Source organism: Paramisgurnus dabryanus, chromosome 15, assembly GCF_030506205.2.
Source record: "Paramisgurnus dabryanus chromosome 15, PD_genome_1.1, whole genome shotgun sequence".
Lineage (NCBI taxonomy): Eukaryota > Metazoa > Chordata > Actinopteri > Cypriniformes > Cobitidae > Paramisgurnus > Paramisgurnus dabryanus.
This window is the reverse complement of record NC_133351.1, coordinates 10,135,259-10,159,148: the sequence shown is the minus strand read 5'-3', so window position 1 is coordinate 10,159,148 and position 23,890 is coordinate 10,135,259. Positions and strand designations below refer to the sequence as shown.

The 23,890-nt window shown below is 38.1% G+C and overlaps 1 protein-coding gene across 1 annotated transcript; it reads left to right on the top strand.

Annotated features, from left to right (window-relative positions):
• Positions 1-563: 563 nt before the first annotated feature.
• cps1 (carbamoyl-phosphate synthase 1, mitochondrial) lies at positions 564-23,330 on the top strand. The gene is made up of 4 exons (XM_065251396.1): positions 564-995; positions 1,157-1,331; positions 2,814-2,971; positions 23,253-23,330. Exons 1-3 carry the CDS (start codon positions 961-963, stop codon positions 2,901-2,903), a joined length of 300 nt encoding a protein of 99 aa, XP_065107468.1. The 5' UTR covers positions 564-960; the 3' UTR covers positions 2,904-2,971; positions 23,253-23,330.
• Positions 23,331-23,890: the final 560 nt, after the last annotated feature.

Genomic DNA, 23,890 nt, shown 5'->3' with positions numbered 1-23,890 from the left:
TAAAAATTCTTAAGTTAAGATGCTTTTTCTTGATGATCAAAACGACCCAAGAAAATACATCTAGCTGATTTTGGGCATAAAACAAGCAGAAAAATCTGCCAAAGGGGTAAGCAATATTTTCTTGAATCTTTCTTGAATTTAGTGTTTAAGAAAAATGTTAAAGATTTTTTTTGCTTACCCCATTGGCAGATTTTTTTGCTTGTTTTATACCAAAAAAATAACTTAAATTTGATATATTTGCTCTAAAAACTAGACTTATTTTCTTAGATATTTTTACTGAAAACAAGACATAAATACTAAGATTTTTTTTCTTGAAAATCAGTTTCTGCAGTATATTTGCTTTTGACAAAAACATTATTTGGTTTTTATTATTTGTAAATATAATTTTATATGTGTTATTAAAAGACATATAATTTTTGTGTAATATTAAACTGTACCTGTCAAAAGGATTGGCAGCATCCGGGTTACCCTCTGTTATTATTATTATTATAAATTTTTTGGGCCATTTTTGCCTTTTATTTGATAGACTATAGTACAGTATATTTAAGGAGACGACAGGAAAGTAGAGGGGTATGGGATCGGCAAAGGACCTCGAGCCGGCATTCGAAATTCAAATTAATGCATTTCATAAAATGTCATAAAACTTGGGTCCCCCTGGCACCATCTCGCGGCCCCCCTGGGGGCCCTGGCCCCCAGTTTGAAAACCACTGCGCTACACCATTGGCTCCGACTGTTATTAGTTTTGAGCAAATGTCATGACTTGCCAATCAGAATCAAGCATTCCAACGAGCTGTGCAATATGTAACATTTCTAATGTGAAGTAAATTAACAAATACAAGAAATAAAGTGTAAAAGCAGTATTATTATTGCAGTGGTGATCTGAGCTTGTGGTCTAAGTGTAAATTTTGTTTTGTGTCTTCTCAACAGGAGTGTCATCTGGATTTTAAGGATCATGGTTTAATGCTTATGGGCTGTATGTGGTCCCTATTACATCGGTAAGCTCCAGTCTAGATTCCTCTGCAGTGTATTTCCCTTACATTTATTTTAACCTAAGCATCCTCAGATCCTCACCCATTCCTATATCATCTTCATTAGTTTTAATGAGCAATTAGTGCAGGAGTGGGTCAGGGCAGCGTTGTGCTCTGTTCCTCCACAGACAGCAGTTCGACTGGTGTGCTGTGTCAAGCGTCAGTGCTCTCAGACAGATGGCCATGGGCTTAGTGGTGGTGAACCGTAACCCGGAGATGGTCAGCAAGGACTTTGATGAGTGTGACCGTCTGTACATCGAGGATTTAACCCTAGAGCGCATCCTGGACATCACACAGCAGGAGGTGAGAGGTCAAAGTTCAGTCCATACACCTGGTGCTTTTGAATAACTGAAGGGTTTTATTCACTTTCATGTTTGACAAGGGCATCCTTATAAAGGGCCTGTAAAATTTTGCTGTGCAAAATGTATTCTTTGCATCAATGTAAAATACCTGATATATGTGTGTACAGTATGTGGATCTACTGTATTCTGTTTCGATGTCCCATTGTACGGTAACCTTGTTGAGAAAATATAGCTAAGCAAATTATCATACATTTGAGTGATAGTGTAAAGATTGTAAATCCTGACATTATGCCCTTATTGCATGTTTGAAGTGACTCAATTCCAATGTTTTCCCCTCACGTGGCACAGATTGGATATGACCCACGAACATGAAAGCAGGTAAAAAGCGCAAAGATTTTGATATTCTCTGATCGGTTTCAGGCCTCATAAATACGTGGAAATAGATATGAATGGGATACATGCATTTGCGTTCGCGGTGTAAGCGTACAGATCAGATATTCCCATGTCAAGATGTGTCGTGGGTCATTGAAAATGCAAAGCTGGCAATTGAAGTCAACTCAGGTGCAGGAAAATAATCTTGTGTAATCATTTTGTTTGTGTCCATTGCAACATTTTACTTCCTCTGTGGTTGAAGCTGTTCTTGGTCAGTATGTCTACCTTGAATTGTTTCGCCAAGTGTTTAGTGTAAATGCTGATATCAGATACGAGTCGCTTTTATAAGATGATGTAAGTGGGTCGTCAAAAAAACGAACAAACATAAAAACAAAGCATATAATGACATTTACTAAAAAAACAATCTATACTGTTGTATTTGGTGTTTGCCATGCAAATTATTTCTTGAGTATCTTGACAAGTATTATTGCAAAATCCAATGATTGTCTTACTTACCGGCATTCTGCCATTTTAACTCTTTCACCGCCATTGACGAGATATCTCATCAATTAAGAGAAAACGCTTTTCCGCCAATGACGAGATTTTCCGTCTTTCCGCAATACCTTCCACAATTTTTTAAACCCGGAAGTATTGCCCTATGGCAAGCGGCTGCATGTCCGTGTCTGTTTTAAAGATCGCTCTGAATGGGAACTCTATGAAAAGTCCGTCACAAAAATGGAATTATCTCTGCTTTTTGCTCAAAATGTGGTGTTTTTGCAGAAACCTACCCATATTCAAAAGCTGATTACAAAAGAACTACTAAAGGTAGGATGAAACATTTTTTTGTTTGAAAGCAGAGGGTCTGTTCTTTCATTTGGTATATTGTATGTTTATATATTTAAAGAAGAAAATTTTCTGGAAGGCATTGAACTTTGGTGAAAATCATGAAAAACGCTGGCGCTGGCTGGCAACTTTTTTTAAAAACGCTGGCGTTGAAAGAGTTAAGGTCGACACAATCTTACAGTGTTCTTTACATTTATGCAACTTACTGATCTCTAAATAAGCTCAAAATAGGAATTGTTTTCTCTCACATGATTTTGTTTTATTTCAGAAGACATACATTCAGAGTATGGATAGTGGATGGATGCTTCAAAAACTTCATCTCTATGTATTGCATTGCAAAGCTAGGAAGAGCTATTAGGATATTTTTCAATATAATTCCAACTGTGTTCAGCAGAAAAGAAAGACACCCAGGAAACACCCAAGAAGGTGAGTAAATTATGAGCTAATTTTCATTTTTGTTTAAACTATTCCTTTAAGATTTCTAAGCCTTGAAGTTCACCAACAAGCTCTGAGATAAATCGCAATGTTAGGCTACAATTAGGTTTAAAGTATGAAATCAAAACTGGCAATTCTTATTTTTTTACTCTTTCCCCACCATTTGCGAGTTTTAGTCAATTAAGATAAAACGCTCCCCTGCCAATGACAAGTATTTCCAGCTTTCCGCAGTACCACTATTATCCACCAGGTTCTGCAACTTATTAAACCTGGAAGTATCGCCCTAGGGCAAACAGCTGTATGTCCGTGTAAGCTTTGAGGATTGCTCTGAATCTGATCTCAATGAAAAGTCCTTCACAAAAATGGAATTATCTAAGATTTTTGCTTAAAATTTGGTGCTTTTGACAGAAACCTACCCATCTTTGAGAGGTGATAAAAGAGAGCTAATGAAGGTTGGATGAAATGGGTTTTTTGTTTGAAAGCAAAGGGTTCTCTTCTTTCTTTTGATTTATTGTGTGTTTACATATTTTTAAAAGAGCATTTTCTGGAAGGCATTAAACTTTTGTGAAAATAATGAAAAATGCTGGCGCTGGCTGGCAACTTAAAAAAAAAAACGCTGGCGGGGAAAGAGTTAATGGAATATGCAATTTGTCTATATGGTTGATTTAAAAAAAATTAATGTGCCCTCATAAACTTTAACATAAACTGATGATGTCAGCTAGATGCTAGCTAGAGCATCCGTTATTCCCACCCCTGCAACTATCAGAGTTCCATTTCTGAAATGAAACGCCTACTTTTCTATATCCAATCAATTCACAGTAAAAAAAAAATACAAGCCACGCCCATTTAATTCCTCATGTTATTTCTGTTTCACTCAGAAATAGATTACAACGTGGAAGTAAAGTCAATCGCAACTTCCTTTTCATATTTCTTATTGGCCATGAAATTGTATTATTTTGGAAAAGAGACTCAACAAGGTCAGTTTACTCACATTTGATTATTTGTGGCCCTGGAACAACTGATTTACAAAATTAGGTATTTGAAAATCAGGCAAAAGGTTTCATCACATACTGCACATACTATCACATTACAGCCTCAGATCTCTTGGCTGCTCTGTGTTATAACGTTATTGCTTCAAATCAATTTCTCTATGGAGAAACTGAATACGATTTTTACCTTTGGAACTCTGGAGCTGTTGGCTGCTGTTTTGCATTTAGATCTGGACCTACATGCCATTACCTCGACAGGTTTTACCAGGATCTACCACTGAGCATCGGAGGAACCCGATGTGACCACGTTTCTGTCTTTATAGAGATGCAATTGGAAATTTTCACTTAAAATGCAAAACCTGACCTCTCTAACAGCCATTGACTTTTCCATTCAGACTCATTATAAGCTAGTTAAAGTGGCGATTAAAGCACAAGTTGATCAAGTGTTTGTTGTTTTGGGGGTTAGATCTTGTTCCGAAGGTTGGCGGTTGATTAACATAACGTTATCGTGCTCAGATAAACCTTAAGGGAACACAGGAGCTCTCGGATGAACGGTGAAGTGGGAATACATGCGGTTGCCATAGGAATGCAGTGAATGGGATCAGAAGGTACATAACTGCTCTCAGAGAATAAAAAAATGCAGGATCGTGTCCCGGGTTCGGCTCTTGGGAGCGGAGCTAATCTGAGAAACGATGAGAGATGCCACAAAAACTGTAAACTATGTAGTACTGAATTAATTAATGGTTCAGGATGTTTTGGAGGGCCTAAAATGGTGGCTCAAGTGCATCATCATTGATGGGGTTGGGGTTAGATTTGGGTTTTGGGTTAGGATGTACTTTTATGTATAGGTTTCTATGTATTGGGATGTTTTCTTCCGCTTTTAAAACTGTTCTGTTTAGAGTTGGGGCTAGAATGTCTAAAAATGTAACAGAAAGTCATTCTAACCCCAAATGAGAAAATAGGAAATAAAACAATGAGAAAAAAAATGCCACGAAAAAGAAAGTCGTCCCACGGGCACAAAAAACTATTTATAAAAATTTGGGCGAGTTACAAGAAAACGACATGCGTGCCCAAGGCATGAAAAAAGCTGAATTTCGTGCCATGGACACGGATAAATAAAAAAAAAAAGTGTGACTATGACACGACTTTCCGTGAGATCAGTCTGGAAATAACCCAGCATTTTTTAGAGCGAACAGATTTTTTAAGCAACAGAATTTTTAGTCTTCAGGTTTTAACAGAAATCATCAGCAAATTAAACATATAAAAATTTATTTTTGTCAAGAGTTTTTTCTTCACCTGCAGGGCTTCATTGGTTGCTTGGTATCTGTAGGTGGGTAGATCCACAACAACAACCTGGGGTCTCATTTAGCGTGCATACGCACAAAACGGATCTGGAAACGTTATTGTAAACCATTGTGATACAAGTGCATACTGCAATATACACATTTGATATTTCGATAATTTCTATATATCTTGCAGCCCTAAATTAATTTCAAACAAATGTCAAAATAAAAATATACAAGAGTCTGTTAAATTAAGGTCAGCTTAAAAATAGTGTGCAATAACAGCAAACACCTTTTTACGAATTCATTTTCTCATTCGATTAATTATTCATTACACCATTCATCTCAGGCTCCCGAGAAATCATCCGCTTGCTCAGTCGTGAATGTTTTCTTAATAAAGTTACATTTCCAGCCTTTTACTTTTACAACCGCCGCAAATGCTCAAGAGGTGTCGGAGTGCTTTTAAACGGCAACATTAGAAGTGCTGAAACATGTTGTCTGGAAGTATGCTCGCTCTTCCGTTAGCTACATGCAGCCTTCTTGCCGCGGGCCATGGAAGCGAAGAGGAGAAGTGGGAGTGATGAGAGGGCATTCTGTCCCACAAAACTGCCCACTCACCCTCCGCTGGATCCCCTCGGCTCACTGAGGGTACATTCAGCATTTTAATGGTCTCCCTCTTGTTGAAAAGAAGGCAGTAGAGATAAGCAAAAACATTTGGGAGTCTGCAGTTCAATGTTCTGTTTCTGGTAGGAAGAAAAGGTGAGGAGAGAGGATACATTTGCCTTTTTGTGCCACACCATGTTAAATATTTGAGTTGTTGTTGTAGGAGAGAAAAGGTTTTTTTCACAAATTAAAGCATTGATAAAGCTAAAATATGCCTGCTTACCTGTTCGGAAACCATAAAAACAACCCATGCCTGCATTGTTCTTATGTTAAAAAGCTGCACAAAGAGCTCTTTTTTATTTTTAGCTTACATGCAGTGCTGATGCCGTAAGGCATTTGTTTGATATGTGGAAATATTCAAAAACATATTTTTGTTTATATTCACTGCCACAATATGTATCTTACAGTATGTGGTCTTCATTGTATTTATTTGTGCATTTAATTGAAATCATTTGTAACAAAGGCTTTATTATAAACTGTTGTACTGTGCATGTGCTTTTGGTCTCTAGCTAGACCGAATCCTTTAGCCAATATGTTTGGCATACAATAATTCTGCTTTCTTAGAACAGTTTATTCAGAGGAGATTTGTTCGATCTATATTATAGTTTTTCTCTTTTTGAAGTAGCCAGTTCACAAAGCATTAATAGTAATGTGAATAGATGAGGTAGCCTGTAATTGCTTGGCCCTCTGCCCAGAGCCTGTGAGTCAAATAGGGAAAAGATCACAGAAAAGCTTGATCTTATCTAACATACTTCCAGCAGCACAACTGGGACACAGAACAGATGATATAACATAGATGATTGTAGCTGGATGTCTGACTTGAAGAAGAGTCAGTTTCTGTTGTTGGTAATGTAGAATCATCCTGCACCTGTCGTATATAGTGAGTACACGGTGCGTACAAAGGTGAATTCAGGACACAAGCACACCAATCTAAAACAAAGATGCTGAATGAACTTACTTATGGTTCTACATGGGTGATATATGGGTGCAATGTAGCATTTAAAGTGATTTCCCTATAAGAGCTAGAGAACCACTTTTAGCACAATGTGGTCGCACAAAGCACTTAAAGGTCCCTATTTTAACGATCTGAAACGCAAGTGCGAAGTGCAACGCGCAAGTGAGTTTATGGGCGGATCTTGGGCGCTGTTGCTATTTTCCCGGCGTGAGAAATGACTCTTGCGCCGGGCGCAAATCAATAAGGGGTTGGTCTGAAGTAGGTTCATTATTCATAGGTGTGGTTTGGGCGTAACGTCAAATAAACCAATCAGAACGTCATCCAACATTCCCTTTAAACGCAAGTGCGCAAGTTCCATGGCGGGTTGCTATTATTATAACGGATTTACCAGGCGCACGCCAGGAGCGGTTCACAGACGTGGAGACCCACGTTCTTGTAAGAGCAGTCAAAGACAGAGAAGTTGTTTGTATGGGGATGGGAGAAACCCGCCCAAATCAGCGTAGGTTAAACAGGCGTGAGAGGAAATAGCCACAGTCTCATCAGCTGGCATCCCCATCGTTGCGTCAAGCGCTACAATGATGTCAGGAGACGGGGAATCCCAAGCTTGCCAGCATAAATCGGGCACGCCGTGTAACGGGAGGTGGATCTGCCTACACATGACCTGATGCCAGCAGAGGACATCGCTGCGTCCACCCTCACCGCTGAAAGGGTTTGGGGGCTTTGAAATCGAACCCAAGAAACGCAAGCAAGGTCCAACCCCAAAATACTCTTACAAATCAAGTTCATATACATTAAGGTTTCTTATGAAAACATTTTAATTATTATTTACATAAAATAAACGTAATACAGCCACACTACAAACTTATGAAAATATTTTAATCGTTATTTGCATGAGAATTTTTTAACACAGCCACACAATAAATAAAAACTATCACCACAATGCTCACCACTATGATTCCCCTTATCTCGTGTATTAATATTTTTAAGTGTAACAATTTATGATTTGCAAAAATAACTGTTGCATCTGTGTAGATTAGATTCAAAGTGTATGCGCGTTGTGCACGCTATACATTATGGTCAAGCATGCGCCCTTAAGTAAGGGATAATGTAGAGGCAGCCGGTAGTTATTGGGAAATAAGCCCCGACAGTGTGATCAGGACCCGACGCGAAGCGGAGGGTCTTGTATCACACTGAAGGGGCTTATTTCCCAATAACTACCGGCTGCCTCTACATTATCCCGCTTATTACACGGCTACTTGTCACATAAGAAAAAAAACTGGACATGAATATGAATTTGAAACATTTTATTGGCATATTTGTTTTAAATCAACATTTTTATCCTTCTGCGAAACTTTGCACAGATGCATAAAATTATCGTAATACCTTATTAAGATCCTCTGCTTCATACTTGTCTGTCTCCATTTTTTTCTCTTTAACCAGTCTTTGAGAAGTTTTAATGCCCATTCTGTATTTTTTTGTGTGTTGGCTTCGTAGCTGTCATGCTCTATTTTGTCAAGTTCAGTCTCAGTAAGCTGTCTGTGTCTTGTCGTGGTTGTCGAGTGTTTGTCACAAGATGACGCCAAACAGACAGTAATCTTTATTGATCTTTATTGGCGCGGAGCGATTTTACTCGTGCAAGTAGTCCGGCTATGCGTTATTATTTTGGAGCGGTTATTATTTGAAAAGAACGAACCTGCAAATGTCTCAACTGACCAATCAGAATCAAGCATTCCAGAGAGCCGTGTAATAAAATAGCATAATGAACAATGCGCAACGCGCCACTGACTTTAAACTTTTTTTTTTCTGGTCAGTGGCGCAATTGTTTTTTGAAACTGCAAAATAGCATCAGGGATGGTTTGCGCCGGAACACGCCTCTTTTTTGTGCTGAACCGCCCAGGGAGCGAAAGTTCATTCCCTAGTTTGCCGACGTGCGTCTGTGGAGGGAAAAACCCGCTGTGCGCCGGTGCAAAATACGAATGATACATGCGTCACTGACAAAGTCAATTGCGCTGGGTGCAAGATAGGGCCCAAAGAGTTAAAATATAAAACTTTTTGTTATATAGGATCTAAAATCTTAAAGCTCTAAAAGGCACATGCATCCATCATAAAAGTAATCCAAAAGACTCCGCCTCCACTAGGGGGCGTGCACACCAAAACTTTTGAACGCGGCTGAAAATGCCTGGAGGACGTTGAATGCCAGCTGTTTTTTCAGCTCAGTGCCAGCTTTCTTAAGCTGAGTGCTTTGGTAGCTGTGATACTTTAGCTGTGAGCCGTTTGGTTGCTGTGGTAATGTCCCGTCCCCCTCCACTGTGATTGGACGGCCGTGTGAGAACTGACATTGACGAGTGGAGCTTTTCACCCAAACTTGAATATTATAAGCCAGCAGCTAATGTTTTTCTTCTGCGCTAAAAATCTGCGCTCTGCGTTTTTTTTTCCGCACTGAGCGCCGGTTTTCAGCATGGAATTAATATTTGGGGCTTATTAGCAATTGATACTTCACATACCCATCAAAACATACACTTTAAAAAGGTTGGGTTATTTTCAATCCAGCGTTGGGACAAAAAAGGACAAGCCCAGCCATTTGGTTAAATTAACACCTAACAATCGGTTAAAACAACCCAGCCTTTTGGGTAAAAAACAACCTAGCAAAGATTAAATTACAACCCATAGGGGTGGGCTCATTCGTTTTTGACCCAATGCTGGGTTATTCTCAAAAGTGTACAGATCTGTGTGGTTAATTAAAATATGGCTTCACATCAGTAGCTTTGAATCTCATTAGTTCTTGCTAGTCTCATGATGAAACAAGCATATGAAAACTAGTCCTTAAACAGACATGATCACTGTGAACGTTCATTGTATGATGAATCTGAACACGGCTTTAAGATTGTCAAAATTATTGCAGTATGCTGCATTAAAAATCTGCCCTATACAGATTAGGAATGGCATAAGGGTGAGCAGGGTCGGCGGCAGAAAATACAGAATGAGGGGGGCCTCCATGTTTCCTTGGGGGGCACCTCGTTCACCTTATGATTATTTTATTAGGGGTCAAGCCCCGAAGGGGCGAAGACCCCTACTGTATTTGTTAGTTTTCTTATTATTAGTTATTCTGCTTCTTCTTCCGCCATTGCGGTCTATGGCAGCCCATAGAACCGTACGTAGGAAAGTTATGAAATTTGGCACACTGATAAAGGACAGTCCAATGTGTCCCCACAGCAAATTTGGAGTCACTATCTCTAACCTACTATCGCCACCAACAGTCCAAAATTGCACTTATATTTTATTATTCTGACCCGTAAGTCGTAGAAACAAAATTCTTGTGTTGTATGATTCCTTGGCTCAAGACGATTCGATTGGACCCTATGACGTCATATACCGAAACTCGTCCTAGAGCTTTTGTCTGATTGGCACGAAAATTGGTATGTATCATCTAGAGACACTCATGGCAAAAAGTTATCAAAAGAATTTCGATACAGCAATGCGTTGTCGTATACCTCCTTTACGAATTTTACGTAGAGTGCAAAAAAACAGACTTTAGGCTGTATCTTCGTCAAACTTAGGCCTATTGAGACGCCACTTGGTACTTGTGATGCCAGTCAGGACCTGAGGGTGCATGCACAGTTTCGTCGCAGCCCCACCTTGTGGCCAGACAAATGTTTTATACACCTATAACTTTGGCTGCGATCAACGTATTTGGACGGGACTTGATTTTTAGGAGTCCTGAGTAGTCGCCAAGTCCAACAATCCCACACATGCCAGATTTCGCCTTACGGTTAGCCCTGCGCAGCATAACAGCACTTAAAAAACACGCACAAATATCTCCGAGCATTATTCTGATCGACTCGAAAACACCATAGGAAGAACATTACATTACCTTCTGAACAAAAAGTTCTATTGGCGTTATATTAAAATTTTCATCAGAAATGGCCGAAAATTGCAAAAAACGAAAAATTACCTTTACATTTTGTGTTTTTTACACATAAATGGTTATAACTTCGCAACGAAAAGATATTTTATCACCAGATTTGAAACGCTGATGTATGAGACAAAAAAAATTGTATGCTTGCACCACTAGATGGCCTTATAATTGAACAAAACCTTTGATAACAAGCCAGCCCTATGGTCATACAACTGGTTCTTCACTAAACTAAAGTGTATAGTCATAAAACTAGCTAGATGTAACACAATCATGACCTGATGTTGCATGCACAATATTGTCATTGCGCCACCTAGTGGTTTTGAGATAGAATATGGTATTTTTAGCCTAAAACTACTGCAACAACACATCTAAAACCGTGAGTCATCATGGATTATTCCTTTCATGGCTTTGACTATAATCACTGGTGGTTGTTCAATATGCTTATCCAATCTCAATTTTACATCCCTTTGTGCCCTTTTCGGCTTGACCCCGGTATTGCTGCTTGCAGCTATATTTATTATTATTATTATTATTATTATTATTATTATTATATGGCACTTTAAAATACTTGGTACTGATTGACCAGTCGCAACATTCCAAGGTATTTTATTCCGAGATAAAAACCAGGGACTGTGAGTGAGTCATCTTAACAGGGACAGTTTAATACCTACGAATTATTACAGTATAAATATGCATAAATAATAACATATATGAGATTTTATTTCCAATGATTAAACCAAATGTTTGTTTTTTGCCTTTGAACTTCTTTTAACTCGTCTTGGCTTACACCCATTAGGAAATGTGTCCTTCGCAGGTTTGTATTTCTTAAAAATTGGCTAATAAAAAAATCTACACTAAGGGCGCACTCACATTATCCAAACCAAACCAAGCCCCAGCGCGATTGTCACCCCTCCCTACTCCCCCAGATGCACGCACTCACACTGTACTTGTATCGATCCGAGTCCGGGCGTGCTTTCGTCATTAAGATGCGATTGTTTTGAAAAAAGCAGGAAGTAAAGCTCTCTCTTAACACTGGAACCCACCGTAATGATAAGTCTGTGTTTTTTATTCGGAGTCGTTTGGTGCGCGATTACAGACAGCCCTCTCACATGTCATCATATTGCTTAGTTCATCTGTCACGTGCGCAGCTCGGACATTCACGTAACCCCGCGGCGCGCATCAAAAGGTTTTTACGGAGGCAGATGAAGGTGAGTGGTCGCGCAACTGACGTCTTCACCTTTTGAATCGCGCTCAGGCGCGAATGCGCTCACACCACAGCCTTCCGCGCCTGAGCCCAAGTGAACCGCGCTCCGGCCCACCTCTGCAACCCGGCCGTGGTGCGAATAACCAATCCGCGCTCGGGCGCGGAACAGAGCGATCACACTAGTCAAACAAACCAGGCTTTGGGGGTCAAACGCGCCCGGGCGCGATTTGGTTTGGATAGTGTGAGTGCGCCCTAAGGGTGTACAATAACGGGGAACAAAAAACAAATTTTCATGTTTGGTTGAATTGTTTCTTTAACTTTACAGATCTCCTACATTCCTTCATTAGATTGCTATATCAACGAATAAAAGTGGACACATAGACAACCATTGATTGTCAAGTGCAGAGAAATTCCACTCCAGTCTTTTCAATTATGGCATGTAGAAACATTGGGTAAGATGCAATTCACCAGCACACTAAGAATCTTCAAATGGCAGGACTTGAAGATCTAATTTGCACATAATCAGACAGCAGACGTCTGTTTTGAGCACTCTGGTGGTGGAAAAATTAGGACCCTTTTAAACCAGCAACCCGGTCCTCTGAACATCTAGAGGAGGGCACGTAGAAGTAGCTGGATATATTTTGCTCACAGCTCAGTCATAAAAGCACTTTCTTCACATGATGTACTTTTCTGTTTGCTCTTATTTGATGTTGATGTATAGGCAGGGTATCGCAGCAGTCAAATGCAGACACATCACCAAATGTGATATTATGCGTTGAGGCTTAAAGGGATAGTTCACCCAAAAATGAAAATTTGCTGTTTATTTACTCACCCATAGGCCATCTGATATGTTGGTGACATTTTTCTTCAGTAGAACAATAAAGAAGATATTTTTGCAGAAACCTCAGTATGGTTCATATAATGCAAGTAAGCAGTTTCCGCAGATATATCAAATACAAATGTAATTTCCGCCTCTCCTTGTTACAAATCGATTGAGAACGTTATTTACAACATTAATAGCGTTAATGCAGAGCCTCTGCCAAACATGAACACAATCTTGTTCTTGTGGTGTTTGGTGGCGGTTAAGTGCTATCAGTGCCACCTATAGAGCGACAGGGTAAAGTGCACTTCCTGTATCTTGTGTACAGTATGTACAGTATATCAGTATACCCGAAGTGGTTTTACCCTACCGCTCTGTAGGTGAATTTGATAAGGTAAATGCCCAACTTTATAGCAGAAAGTAATATGTTTACAGTCTGGTACAAAAAGTTATTTTGGTCTATATAACTAATTTTGCCCTTCATGACAACTCTGATGAGGGTACATTTTTTTGCAACTCATTTGTTAAATTATATGACGCCTTAAAGTTCGGCATAATTAAGGTGGTGGACGTTTAAGTGATAGGTGGATTGCCGCTGCTGTCAGTTTAGCTCCACCCATGTCCCACATAAGATGGTGACGACGCTTCCGCCCACTTTTGGCTTTAAAAATGCTCTTCAGACACATACGGTTGATGTCACGGACAGTGTGTCCATATTTTATACAGTCTATGCACTAAACGGAGATTGTGGTTTAACCAAAATCTTTTATCACGATTGAGTAATTAAAGAGTTCAGATGCAAAAGCTCCTAAACGCCACTTCCGTTAAAAATGAGAATAATATTAACCGAATGCTCTTGTCACGAAATATATGTTCATCAAATACTTTTGCTTCAAATCTGCTTAATTCTAGAAAATACCAGTTTGTTGGCAGCATCCATTCACTCTTTCCCCGCCATTGACAAGTTATCTCGTCAATTAAGAGAAAACGCTTCCCTGCCATTGACTTGTTTTTTACGGAAATCCATGTTTCCACTATTATCCACCAGGTGGTGCTCTTACCCAACTCATAAAACACAGAAGCATCCACTAAGGCCAAAACTCTGTATGTTTGTATCACTGCTCTGAATCTGATCTTTAACAAAAGTCCTTTACAAAAATGCAATATTTTTGAAGAAACCTTTCCATATTTCGGAGGGATAAAAAGATAACAAATGAAGATAGGATTAAAGTTTTTTGTTTGAAAGCAAAGGGGGTCTTCTTTGTTATAATATATTGTATGTCTACCCAGTCTCACAATGTATTGTGATATAGTCACATATTTTTTTATTCTTTTTTCGTGATATTATCACGAATTTCGGCGTTTTTTTTGTGATCATATAATGAATTCCTGTTTTCGTGTGATTATAACGTATTGGTTACTCAACTGCTTTTTCCTATTTTTAAACCATTGTCACTTCGGTTTAGGGTTAGATTTGGTGCTTGCATTAGAATGTCACTTTATACATTGGTTTATACTATTTTTTCTGATTTTTTTTTTATATGTCGCCTGGCGTTAGGGTTAGAGTTGGGTTTGGGCAGGGATGTCATTTTTTGTAAATCTAACCCTAACCCAAAGTGACAATGGTAAGAAAATAGGACAAAACAGTTGAGTAACCAATCAAGATAATCACACGAAAACAAATTCGTTATACGATCACGAAAAAACGCAGAAATTCGTGATAATATCACGAAAAAAGAATCAAAAAAATACGTGACTATATAACAAAATTTTGTGAGACTGGGCTGTGTATGTTTATATATTTAAAGTGCACTTATTTCATTGCTAAAAACAACGTTATTTTGTGTATTTGGTATCATACAATGTGTTCATGTGGTTTATGGTTAAAAAACACATTATTTTCCACATAACATACATTTTTGTAGCTCCAGATAAACTGCTTTCCTCAAACGCTCTGATTTGGTACAAAGCTCATCAATCTGAAAAGGGCTGTGTCCTATGTGAAAATGTGACGCTCCTTACCATGTTTGAAAGATTCGGTCAAAATGCAATGCTAACAGGAGTAAACTTACAGGCTGTGAGTCAAAGCGGGAGGAATTATGATAATGTCGGTCTTGTCCACGTCAACAGGCCTAGAAAGTAAACTGTTGCCTACAATCTGTGTGTTTGTTGTAATCTAAGAAAAGAGATTTACGTTGGAAACGATAAATCGCGCCATCGTTTACTAGTTTGGGGTATGTACCTTTTGCATGTTGTGAACATGTACACCAAAGGAATGTGACCAGTCACGGAAAGTAGGGACACAAGTCGGATCTGGGGCATTTTGAGTTATTCATAGATTCTGAAAGTGCAGTTTCTAAGCTTTCTAACGATGTGTAACACATGGAAATCTGATAAGATTTGGAGAAGTTGTGGCCATTTGAATGTAACACATTCAAGAAGGAGAATGCTGAGAAATTTGAGAAAGAAAAAAGTTAACACTTTCCCTTTTCCCTGGCTGGAGAGACAATAGGGCTCATTTACATCTCATTTAGCTAAGACATACCCCCTGTAAAGCCGTTTTGAGATAGGCTACAGATGTTCTAGCATCATATGTAGTATTTTATTACAGAAGTCCGAATGAACAACATGCAAAAATAAACAGGACTTTTACCTTTGTGGGGATCACAAGTCGAATCCAGTCTGTTTCAGATGTGTGAATCATCCAATGATTTTTGTCCACAAATGCGTATAATCCGTGAAATATATAGTCTATTACATCAGATTTCGCATGAACTTCTGGTAATACAATATAATATACAATTTGAGGACTATTTACATCGTAACATGTAAGGGTATATCAGATTACAGTCCGGTATTTGCGTTCAGTTAAACACATGAACCCGCCTTCAAATTTTGTATTTAAAATAGGGTCTCTGTGTAACTTATGAGTTTGACTTCATGCTGCGCTGCAAGACGTCAAAGTACTTTGACGTCATCCGACTGCGGCGCCCCATAAAGTCAGTGACGCGGCTGACGTACGATGCGGCTGACTGTTATTTGTTCCGCCCCAGCTTCTTTTATCTTTCTTTTGTTTTGAGCGCCCGAGCTTCATTTACAGTCTGGGGAGACGCACACTATAAGTTTGAAAAAAATAAATAAAACTAAGCAAACATGTCTGAGGAACAGGGCAGCGCGTCACTACAAGTCACGTGACTTCACGCTCGAGCCGGAAGAGAAGACAATGCTGAATAAAGTCGTAATTCTTGCTATTTTTGGACCAAACTGTCTTGTCGATGCTTCACCACAATCTCACTGACCCACTGATGTCACATGGACTACTTTGATGATGTTTTTATTACCTTTCTGGACATGGAAACCGTACATAGATTTTCAATGGAGGAAACAGAAAGCTCTCGGATTAATCTAAAGTTAAAACATCTTAAACTGTGTTCCGAAGATGAACAGAGGTCTTCCGAGTTTAGAACGACATAAGGGTGAGTCATTAATGACATTATTTTCAGTTTTGGGCGAACTATCCTTATTCAGTAGTCACGCTGTTCCCTGTGGGGGCGGAGGCAAAAACACAAGCTTATCCAGTATGTAAATATAAACACAGACAATGACGCCCCCCGCTGCACGCTAGAATCTCTGGAAAACAAGCCTATTTCAACCGCAAAATGTACGCTTTTAAATATACATAAAATGCTATCTCAAACATGGAGAGGCTTCTTCGTGATCTCAACTAACAGATTCTGCAATAAAACGAAAATCACAAATTTTGGAAAAAAAAACTTTGATTCTCATTTTCTCGAAAATTGTGCTGCCGACTTGTGCCCCTGGTTTCCGTGACGGGTCACAAATGTAAAATTGTTAATCGGACCTTAGTTGCTCTTTAAAGAAGAACATTTTCTGGAAGGCATTAAACATTTGTGAAAATCATGAAAAGTGCTTTCGCTGGCTGGCAAATTTTTAAAAAATCCTGGCGGGAAAAGTCTGATAAATATGCTCATACACAAGGAAACATGTCAGAAGCATTTAGATGGTTTTATATATAAACTCTTCAATTTTAGATTATGGTATATCATATATCATTTGTATTTGTATTATATTTGGAAGTAAATAACATACTTTCAGTCATGTGATATCTTTTCTCTTTTTATTTGGAGTTTGACACAAACCGAAAAAGATGAGATTAAATCATCAGTCTGACTTTCTTCTAAACTTTCTCACCCACACTCAATCAGATTTCTTTATTCGCCAATGATTGTAAATGTATTGCCTCGTGTTACTCCACTGCTGTTTAAAGCAGAGCTCAAAACACAACTCTCAGCTGAGCAGCTGAGTTTCCGCGGGTCTCTCGTGCCAGCTGTGGTTTGGCATCTTTATATCGCCTGATCTCTTGCCTCAGGCTCAGACTCTTAAGACGTGCAGCGCTGATACACAGCCTGACAGAAACATTGCCAATTCATCTGGACCATAGTACACTTCATAGTGAATAGCTGCTTAGGGCTGTCGTACTATATTTTCCACCTGCCTCTCTGTATTTTGAAACATATTGTTTAGTGTCGATTCAATTGGTCAGCTGACTTGTATTATTAGATTCGTACAGTTTGATTTGATGTTAACTCTTTATTCACCACTAACATTTTATTTAGAATTTTTATTCTTATTTGGCATTTTCATTCAATACGTTTAGATTTTTGTATCCCGCTATCATTGGTAGTCATCTGGTGTATGCTACAGATGTTTGCTGCGGGGCAGAAGACATTACTATCACAAACCCTTTTTTATTATTTTATATAAAACACACGCCTCGAGGAGAAGCTGACCCAAATTTACATTTCTTGAGTTAGATTTTCTCTGCTATTACACACCTCTACATTTCCACCTGTCTGTTCAGTTTGACTCTACAACTGGGAAAACTTGTCTTCTGTCCAATCTTATTTCCTGATGGGCTCATTTAAGTGTCAGAGTGATGAATGAGTGTAAGTGTTTCTCTGTTTTCAGTGGCTCAGAACGCGGTTTATATTGAAGATGAGATGAAATGTTTCCTGGAGGAAGCTACACAGGTGACAGGGTTCTCACGGGCCCTTGATAGTTTGTGAATTTTGGGCGGGGAATTCAAGGCCTTGGGAAGTTTTTCAAAATATACATACGTAGATACAGGTCATTGAAAGTGCTTGAATCTATTCTATTATATTCCCTGTGTAGTGAAGAATAATAACATAGAAATTCTAGACTTTTTAAGCCTACGTGCTAAACTGTTCACTGTTCACATGCTTATATCTTCTCTATGTGAATGTTGATTCATACCAAAATGCTTTTTTGCATAGTTGTGTTTGACATCTCGGGTTACATATGTAACTGTTGTTTCCTGAGAAAGGAATGAGACGCTGCGTCTTCTTTTCCTTACTTCCTGAGTCCCTGTATTGCCATCTTTGGCAAGTTTTCATATAGCGATATACTTCCTGCACCCTGTCTTTGTCGTTAAGCCTCACCATTGGTTGAATTTGATATACACATTCAGACACACTTACCCCTGGAGTCGTCCCCAAAGTGTCACCGCAGTGAGGCAGAGCAAGTTCCCTCGAAAGGGAACTGTAACTGTATCTTTAAACGTAACACGATGTAAACTTGCTCTCACTTGAAATGTGTCCCATTTAGTTCTTGAATTTGAGGGTATTGGACCTGAAAGTCCTTGAAAGGTCCTTGAATTTGAAGTTAACTAAGGTATGGGAACCCTGAGGTGAGCATTGCACAATTTACCTTTTAGGATAGTTGTGGCACAAATGACTTTACGTGAATTGTGTTGATTTTGCCGCATGAATCGGGCAACAGCTCAGTCATGAATTATGTAATACATGTCCTTTTTAACTATTATCACAAATGAGTGGTAATTTAAAATTAAAGTAGTATGAGCGCCCAGTCTATGCCGCTATCAGAGAGCGATGCTTTGAAAAGAGTGTTTTTATTTATTTTTTTAAAAGGCAGAGCAAGCAGATTTCCAAAAGCCCCAGTTTTCCAGGTCCTTAGGGCCACTATTGATTTTCATCTCCCCTTCTCGCTGCTCGGTACAGTTTTTTTTTTAGAGTGCTGCAGTTTTCACCCGGTTTGACACATTGTTTATTACGGAAGAGGATTAGGGCCACTGGTGAAAAAAATATTTGAATTCTGACTTTTATCTCAGAATTCTGAGTTTAAAGTCAGAATACTGAGTTTAAAGTCAGAATTCAAATTCTGAGATTAAAGTCAGAATTCAAATTCTGAGTTTAAAGTCAGAATTCTGAGAATAAAGTCAGAATTCAAATATTTTTTTCACCAGTGGCCCTAATCCTCTTCCGTAGTTTGTTGATAAGAGTATTTAAAAAAAAGGTAAAAAAATTAATTTCTATAATATTGTTATAAGATTTTACATTAGTCACCCTAGGTACAGAATTTTGAGAATTTTAAAAGACATTGCTGAAAAGTATTTATAGCTGTATATAAAATCAAACTTGACTCAGTCTGTAAAAAACATTAAGAATTTTTTTTTGTTTATGATTTACGGTTTCCAACAAAAAACATTCTGTGAAAATATAACCTTGACATTTTTAATATTGACTGATTCATGTCATGTCAAAGATTGAAATCAATGATTCAATTCAAACTTTGATGCTCTTATCATTATTAGATTATGAGACTTTAGCCTGGATTTTACAGACAGCACCACATTAGAGATACCGACCGATATATCAGACAAGACAGTAATCAGTATCAACTGATAACAGCAGTTTTTCACACTATTGGCGGATAGCTTAAAAAACAGCCAATAGTCATGGCCAATATATCCTGGCAATCAAAAGAGAACAGGAAAATGCAATAAATTTGAGTTTTGTGTAATGAAACATCACTAGTACATAAAGGAAAAACATTCAGAAAATGTAATCTTCAGAATTTAGTTAATGCATGTTAATATAACTACCAAACCATTTGTATCGGCAGATATCAGTATAAATAATCGGCTATGTTTTATATCCGTGCATCTCTATTCAGGGTTCGCACAGGTTCTTGAAATCCTTGAAAGTTTCTGAATCTGGGGAAAAAAATTCAAGGCCCTGTGAAGTTTTAGAAAATATACATACATAGATACAGGTCATTGAAAGTGCTTGAATCAATTTTTTTCTGGAAAAAATCCTTAGAATTCCCTGTGTAGTGTAGGAATTTTTAAGCACACGTGCTAAACTGTTTGCTTTAAATGCTTATATCTTCTGTATGCGTATGTTGATTCATACCAAAATGCTTTTTTGCATAGTTGTGTTTGACAAATGAAACCGTCTCGGGTTACCTATGTAAATGTTATTGTTCCCTGAGAAGGGAACGAGGTGCTGCGTCTCCTTTGCCATACTTCCTGCATCCATGTAACACCATTTTTGGCAATATTTCAGATAGCAACATACTTCCTGGCTCCCGCGTCACCCTGTCTTTGTCGTTAAGCCTCACCATTGGTTGAATTTGATATACACATTCAGACGCACTCACCCTTGGAGGCGTCCCCAAAGTGTCACCGCAGTGATGCAGTGCAAGTTCCCTTAAAAGGGAACTGTAACAATGTATCTTTAAAGGTAACACAAAGTAACCTTGCTCTCACTTGAAATGTGTCCCCACATTTAGTCCTTAAATTTGAGGGTATTGGACCTGGAAAGTCCTTGAAAGGTCCTTGAATTTGGTTAATGTAAACTAATACATTTTTAACATTTCAAGTTCTATAAATTGGTCATGTGAGTCATCTGCATACAGCATTAACAAAGAAGTATTTATTAATTTAACAGTTGTATATCAAAATATACAACTCACGGCGACCTTGTATATGCATTACTTAACATTGACCTAGATTAATAAATTGTAAAGTTTGTAAAGTTGCATTACCATTCACCCACTCATGCCTGCTTCTCACATACTACCTGTTCTCTCTCTCTCTCTCTCTCTCTCTCTCTCTCTCTCTCTCTCTCTCTCTCTCTCTCTCTCTCTCTCTCTCTCTCTCTCTCTCTCTCTCTCTTTCTCTGTCTGTCTCTCTCTCTCTCTATGTGTCTCTCTGTAAGTGGGCCATCTTGTATCAGTATGTTCCCGCCTGTGGCTGTTGTTTAGCAGGTGGCCTCAGCAGATCTGAGCTCAGCTCTTTATTTCTGTTTTTGGTGTGCTGAGATGTGCCTGCGAGCCCTTCGAACATCTCCAAGCCTCTTGCAACCCAGTGGGGTACACTGAACTCCTGAAACCAGGAGACAAAATTACCTTTCTGGATTTCTTTTCTTTTTGTCAAACTGAAACATTCATTTACATTAGATTTCAAATGATTTCTATATTAAAAAGCATGTGAAACACCATTTACGATCCTGTGTTTGTCACTATAAACAAGCAATCAATACTTACAACTATACTATATCTTTTATCTGTATTTATATAATCAAAAAACTATTTACAGCATTAAAACCAAGTCATTTCAAGGTTAAGTGTTGTAATAATCAAAAAATACTTGCCAGTCCTGTTACCAATGCAAAGGCTACACAGATTCATTCAGCACACTGTAAAGATGAATATAAAGATGAATGGCACAAATTATAGATACACATGTACAGTTGAGACTGATCTACCAATCTAAAATGCTTCTGAAAATGACTATTCTCAATGTGTCTGGCATGTGACTAATGGATATTGGATTGAAATGGAGACACAGGTCTTTCAGAGTGGTGCTGTGTGGATGGGTTTCATTCTGCACGACATGACGCTTCAATTCAGGCAAGTAGCGGGATGACCCTGTACCGTGTGTACAGCTCAGGGTGAAACGGCTGCGAGTGATTGTTAGCGATTCTGGGAAGCACTTCACGAACACACTATCCTTGTACTGTACATTTACAGCTATAGTCTTGAAGAACCCTTTGAATCAGCTTTTCAAAACAGTATCTTCAGTGTCCTTTCTATTATTCTAAAAGAGGTTTTTAGCAATGGTAATAACAGAAATTTCTGGGAAGCAGGACCGTAGTGGTCATTACAAAGTTCATTCCGGAGCGGTCATGGTGACGGTCAAGGTGGATGCGGCAGCCAAGATGGGCAATGTAAAAGAAGCTTGAAACCTTATGAAATTAAAATATACGTTTGTGAAAAATTGAAGTGCAACAAGGAACATTTACAGTGTAGACTATAGGTTAGAAAAAGAATTTAATGAAAACCCAATTTTGACAAAAAATGTACATACAAATTTTTTTTCTGAAAATGTTCCAGTGCGGCATCTGATGGGATATCCCAGAAAGCATTACATTCATGGCCGTAGCCAGGGTTTGAAAATGAGTGATGTACAGGGATGTTAAGAGTTAACAAATGCTATCCCAGGAGAAAAACGAGAGAAAAGTGTATTTTCCAAGAGAAAAATACACTTTTAGTATATTTAGTAAACGTACTATTTTGTGCACCAGTTTTGTAGTTAATAGACCAAAAGTAATATTATGCTATATAAACAAAAACTTTGTTTAGTGCTCTTATGAATGTTTTCAGCGTGACTTTGTTTAATGCTAATTCCTAAACTAAATGAAATAACATAGCCTTCTTCATGGGAAACATTTACATATTTGGCATATTTCATTTAAACCCTACATCTTGTTATTTTCTACTGATTTTTATTGTTGAAAGCGTTGCATGTTATGTAGTTTCATGTCCGCAATAATGAATGATGTGCCATTTGATTACTGTATAGGCGCTAGTCACTCCGTGTTGCCAGATATCAGTACGAAAACAAACAAAATAGGCCATAAAGAAAAAAAGAAGTTCAGACCTTGTCTTTCAGAAATAATTCAGAGACATAGTGTACACAAATCTGCACCTTCTCACTTTAAACATTTCCCAAAGTGTCACATAAATTGCTAAAACATTAAACACAATATCTAAAGAGGAGTTTTCACAATGGGATCTGGCAACACTGCAAAAGCTGCATGCGACAGCGTCTCACAGCTGCTTAAGCATCACCATCATTTTACACAAAACTATACAGTTAACTGTCAAAACTTATACACAGATGCCAATGTGAGTCATTTAAAAGTACTATTATTAATTCAGAAAAATCCAATTTTATTTTTTATATGAAAAATTTACTGAGGTCCGGACCTTGGTGGCCTCAGCCTCGGGCATGATCACATATCATTTTCCATACAGAATGATGTGGCTTTGATTGTTTTTCATGTTCTTCTCCAAGCTGAAACTAAGCAAAATAGGTTATTTTTTAGAATTCCCGTCTGTTAGCCTGTTAAGAGTTAATATCAATCATTTTGTGCTTCTTAAAACATTTCACTTCACATTTGAATTGGTGTGTATATGACAGGACAAATACACAGAAATCATGCTGTGAATGTTTTCTCAGATTATGTAAGTTAAGATTTTAAGTAAGTTATTGGTTAAGTTTTATTGAGTTTGTATTTTGTAATGTTTTCTTGTAGGTAAGGACTATGACACAACCACTTCAAAGGCGTTTGAGATTCAAGGACCATGCAATACTCAATATTTTATAAATGGTAACTATATCAAGGTAAGTTATTGGTGCTCAATTCATGATGAAATATAAGTCTTAACCAGATAAATACATTTTTCATGGCCCGTGAACAACATTTTTATCTGCAATGCAATATTTCTCGATTTTTTTATTATGAACTCTGTACATTTTATCTTGGGCATTACATGATTGGTCATAGTAGGAGAGAAGTACAGTAAATCATGCAAAGCCGTTCAATTTGTATTCAAGCTTGTACATAAATACTATGCTGTATTTAGTTTTATAAACTTTAAAGTTGTAAAATATTGCAGTTGGTTACTCTAAAAGATTTTTTGTTTTGTTCAAAGTGTTATCTCCATGGACGTGCCACACTATTGGTGTGGACCATGGGGATGTGGTCTAGCAGTTACATACAAAGAGTATTAAAAAGTATGTTTACATTACATTTATGCATTTGGCAGATTTATTTATTCAAAGCAACTTCCTGTACAGTGCATTCAAACTATACATTTTATCAGCATATCTGTTCTCTGCATGTCTAAATCGAACCCACAACCTTTTGCACTCATGAAAAAACAACAACGA

Coding starts and splice junctions, on each gene's coding strand:
- cps1 (XM_065251396.1), top strand. CDS start 961: ATGCTTATGGGCTGTATGTGGTCCCTATTACATCG. Junction 996..1,156: donor ATGTGGTCCCTATTACATCG/GTAAGCTCCAGT, acceptor GTTCCTCCACAG/ACAGCAGTTCGACTGGTGTG. Junction 1,332..2,813: donor TGGACATCACACAGCAGGAG/GTGAGAGGTCAA, acceptor GTTTTATTTCAG/AAGACATACATTCAGAGTAT.